General features: G+C 42.7%; 1 protein-coding gene across 2 annotated transcripts; it reads right to left on the bottom strand.

Annotated features, from left to right (window-relative positions):
- Window positions 1-1,174: 1,174 nt before the first annotated feature.
- On the bottom strand, window positions 1,175-4,301 carry LOC109461703 (kelch-like protein 3). Of its 2 annotated transcripts, none has more exons than XM_019758092.1 (5): window positions 4,037-4,301; window positions 3,484-3,623; window positions 2,806-3,003; window positions 1,678-2,667; window positions 1,175-1,580 (listed from the first exon to the last, which is right to left on the bottom strand). In XM_019758092.1, exons 1-4 carry the CDS (start codon window positions 4,280-4,282, stop codon window positions 1,695-1,697), a joined length of 1,557 nt encoding a protein of 518 aa, XP_019613651.1. In that variant the 5' UTR covers window positions 4,283-4,301; the 3' UTR covers window positions 1,175-1,580; window positions 1,678-1,694. The 2 variants fall into 2 exon arrangements, with proteins under 2 accessions (XP_019613651.1, XP_019613652.1); XM_019758093.1 differs by having other exon boundaries at window positions 1,175-1,585; window positions 1,690-2,667.
- Window positions 4,302-4,323: the final 22 nt, after the last annotated feature.

The following is a 4,323-nucleotide window of genomic DNA, read 5'->3' as shown; positions in this document are numbered from 1 at the left end:
ATTTGGAAGTTAAGTGAAGCTGAACATCAATAAACATAATTTATTCAAATCATGACCTCATTTGCATAATTTATGAAGAAGTGCTATAATAGCCTTTTTGTTAAAATAAGGCTGTCATTGGGTGGAGATTGAATATGATCAACTGATATAATCCATGCAAATGAGGCTCTTGTTTACAAATCGATGATTAAATTTTATAATTCGTCAACCGCAAGGGTTAACATCATTTGGCGAAGGTATGAGATCGCGGAACTCTTGTTCAACTTATTTTATGCCGCCACCAATACAGGGGACAAATACATGACAGGACAATACACATTTTCACCTCAGCGAAGTGAGGAAAGTCGTGTAAAGGGCACTAGATCGGTGGCATGTCAGGACTAGAACCCGGGACCTCTAAGTTCCAAGTCGCGCACTCTGCCGCTACGCCACACGACCCCACATCCAACATCCAACATTACTGTATTCAAATTAAAGTTGCAATTTATAGGCATTTGGGTGAGCACTACATCCGGGATTCGAACTCATGACGTAGCCTCTATCAGTCTTCGGGAGGAGGCTGGAAAGAGTAGAAGTTGGCCAAAAAGAGAGATAACATGCCAGGGGAGTCGGTCCGCTAGAGGGGTCCTAGAGAGTACAGTTTGCCGTACTGGTTGGTTTAATGCTTAAAATATCTTCAGCACTGAGACCTTGGACCCCGACAGTCTATCTGCGCACCCTACAAGCACAAGGCATCTCCTCTGACGTGGTAAGTCAATTGTTCTCCGAATCAGCTGACAGATATCTCTCTATATATTCAAACAATCTAAGCTCTCCATTTAATAACCAGAAATTAAGCCATGTTCACATTTGTCATACATGATACAATACTAATTATATATTGTACTCAAATCATCAAATGTGATGTCGTATCATGTACTGTATCATGTATGGATTAGTTCTGTTTACTAGTATCTAACGTCTCCCTACTGTACAGGTGTGACCTACTGCATTTACTTGTACCCACTGGCATCACAGCCACCCGTCAATCTCCATTTGTCAAGTTCTGACAGACTATGAACGTCTTCCAGTTCTCACTACAGAACTACAAAGCACAGTACTCAAGGTAGGCACAAAATATACACCATTTATATGTCATTGCTGCCATTCTGCAGTCCTTATTCTACCTATTTTCAGATCTCAACTATCCTCATTGTTTTTCCCAGTTCGCCCTCCCTAAATCTACTCCAAAGAAAACCATTACAACATCACACTCACTCTCTATCTTGCTTTACATCATTTAACATAAAACTTCACATTTTTGTTTATGTAAGAAGTTAAGAACACAACTCTTTAGGTAGTTCTAGGAACTCACTGCCTTTACATATTCCTGCTATCAACCACAAATGTTGTCTTTTCTGCCATGCTCCAACATAGTAACTAACCAGACTTTTACATTTTCAGCATGTCTACACCACCATCAACTCAACTGCCTATTCTCTAATTCATGGAAATGAATTATAAAATCAACTCAGACAAGTCATCAAAGTCTCATGACATTCTGGCATGTTCCAACACATTCTCTGATGGGTTGTAGCCTGGTTACCAAACCTATTATAGCTCCCCAGTCTTACAGCTATCTGCGGAGAGGCTGTAGGACTCTGGAGCTATAATAGGTTTGGTAACCAGGCTAGATGGGTTGTACACTACCAAAACTATTCTCCACTTGGTCCCTCTGGGTTTGCTGCATCCTGTGTGTCTGCATGGCTGGTGTTCAGATATGGTAGGTACATCCGCGCCACGACGTCTGTACACTTGTAGCGACACTGCCGCCCAAAAGGCAGTTCAGACTGTCTCCAAACACCTTCAGGCCTGTCATACACGAAAAGCTCTTGAAATAGCTCTAGCTTGGCCCATTTCGGGGAATCATATTCATAATCGGCTATTGCATGCAGCTTGTTTGCGAGTACAAAGAAAGCTCTATCTTCAAAGAATATAATGCTGCCATTATTCCCTTGGGTCTCCAGAAAGCTTGGGGGTGGATGTTCAGACCAGCTGTCTGCTTCTGTATCATACACCAACATGTTGGAGTGGTCAGGATCCATCCAAAAGATCTCAGGATCCATCCAAAAGATCTCTGTTCCCATGGCAACTGCCATACCGATGTCTAGTTCCACTTTAGGACTGTAGACTGACAGGGCTTTCTTGGACCACCGGTCTTCCCTTGGGTCGTACCAATGCATTTCTGGTACATCTGCCCCTTCTAAGTAATTTAACTTGGTGAAGAGGTAGATGTGCTGATTGCAGGACACTGCAAAGAGGGAGTAAGACTCATCACCAATATCAGGTGTTGAACAGTTTTGCCACTCATTCTTATGCTGGTTGTATTTCTTCAATACCACCTCTGGATCTTCATCAAGGTAAAAAAGATGTCCATCGACTTCCATCAGGTGGTTATTTATATCCCGGTATGGAAGTCTCGGTTTTCCTTTGCACACAGTAGACTTTTGTTCCCACTTGTTCTCAACATGGTTGTATTTACACAGATAGATGCTGTCTGGATCTGTAGCCAAGCCATAGATCTCATTATCACAAGTAACCACACCCCTGTATGGACATACTGGTTGGTCATAGTCACACCTGATGTACTTCCCTTCTCCTGGGTTCATCCACAGCATCTTTTTACCACTGTAAATAAAAGGTAAGATACATTCAATGATCAGGACATACAATGTTGGTTCTAGGATTTAGGAAGATAATGCTGAAGAGAAATTCAAACTTGAAAACAGAGTCAAAGAAGAAGAACAAGTATAATATTATACATACTTCACTTCATGACGCAACAGAACCATTTCTGTGGTCATTGCAAGCCTTGGCTTCTGGTTGGAGCGTACCACATTCCTGATGACCTCAGAACTCCCAGGATCCTCCCTGACCAGGGGATGTTCCAAGATGGCTGCCGTGTCGTCTGAGGTCAGCAGGTTGAAGCGGATGTGAGGGAGGATGCTGGGTAGATGCTGCAGTCTGCAGGGAACAAGGTGAAGCCAGAGTTTTGGGTCATATTTTACATCACTGCAAATAATACTGGCAAATCATTTGACTAAACAACTTCCAAAATCAACATGTGCATGTCATCAGTAGTATGAGGTTTCTTCAGTACTTATTATGTTATTATCAACTAACTTCATCACTAAAAGATACCTGTATTGCTAGAAAAGTAACATTTGCAAAACAAATGCATAATGTTCACCTTCGCATATGGTCTGCTCTGTCGATTCTTATTCAAACACATCAACATATATGGTGTATGTCAACTATGTATCTCTTTTTAATGTAACATTGTGAATATTAATAAAGTTTGAAAAAAAAATATGGTGACAGGAGTCTAAATCCAGTTACCATGGTGAGGGACCGCCTGGTTCAGGTCATTGACCAGGTCAGAGGTCACTGGAGAAGAAGAAGAAACTGAGCAAAAACAATATGTTTTCCCTTGGTGTTGCCCACCTGTCCTCCCTGCTGTGCTGCACCCATCTCACCACAGCCTCCCACACTCTTGTCTCCTCTTTAACCTCCAGCTTATCCTGGCTGATGATCTCAGTCAGCTGATCCACACTCAGGCTGCAGAGCTCCTCACTGCAGGAAACCTGTGGAGGTGTGACATGCTTTAAAATAATTGGCAATTCAAATATATATGTGTCTTCATTAAGTTTTACCAGTAGCTTAGGAGCAGGCTGGATGACCAAGTCTTTAACACACTTTGTGGGGTCTCCAGGGTCATTTGGAAGTTATATATGCTGTAAATAGAATATCCTGGAGAGATCTGTATAGCCGGTATAACCGCCTTTCGGTGTAACCCACCAGTTTCGCAGGCACGCGGCGCGGCGGCAGCTGGCTTCATTACACCGATCGACTTGTTACACCTAACCCTTGAACATCTTACTCTAGACACTGTTTAAAGCTATCTAATAATGACAATGAGATGTCTCTAGGAGCAGTGTCATGCACGAAAATTTATTTTATAAAAGTCCCTCAGATCACAATGTAATTGAAGACCGACCTCCACAAAATGCTGACATATATACTCCAGACAAGACTTCAGAACAACTTCCACTGTGAAAACATCAGCAAACTTGTACAGGTCCACACAGGTCGAGCCCTCCACGTTCATGGCCATGTAGCTGCTGCAGGTGTCTCTCACATAGTCCATCTGTAGGAGGTCGGCTGCCTGGTACAGGGGCTGCACTCTGTCAAGAGACACGTGGAGGGTTCCCGAGTAGATGTAACTCAGGATCTCCTCAAACATGTCTGCATCCAAACCCTGTAGCATCAAAGCAAACAATAAAA

This window comes from Branchiostoma belcheri, unplaced genomic scaffold (assembly GCF_001625305.1).
Source record: "Branchiostoma belcheri isolate BF01 breed outbred unplaced genomic scaffold, Haploidv18h27 scaffold95, whole genome shotgun sequence".
In the NCBI taxonomy this organism is placed as follows: domain Eukaryota; kingdom Metazoa; phylum Chordata; class Leptocardii; order Amphioxiformes; family Branchiostomatidae; genus Branchiostoma; species Branchiostoma belcheri.
The sequence above is the reverse complement of the archived record's forward strand: the minus strand, read 5'-3'. Positions and strand labels throughout refer to the sequence as shown.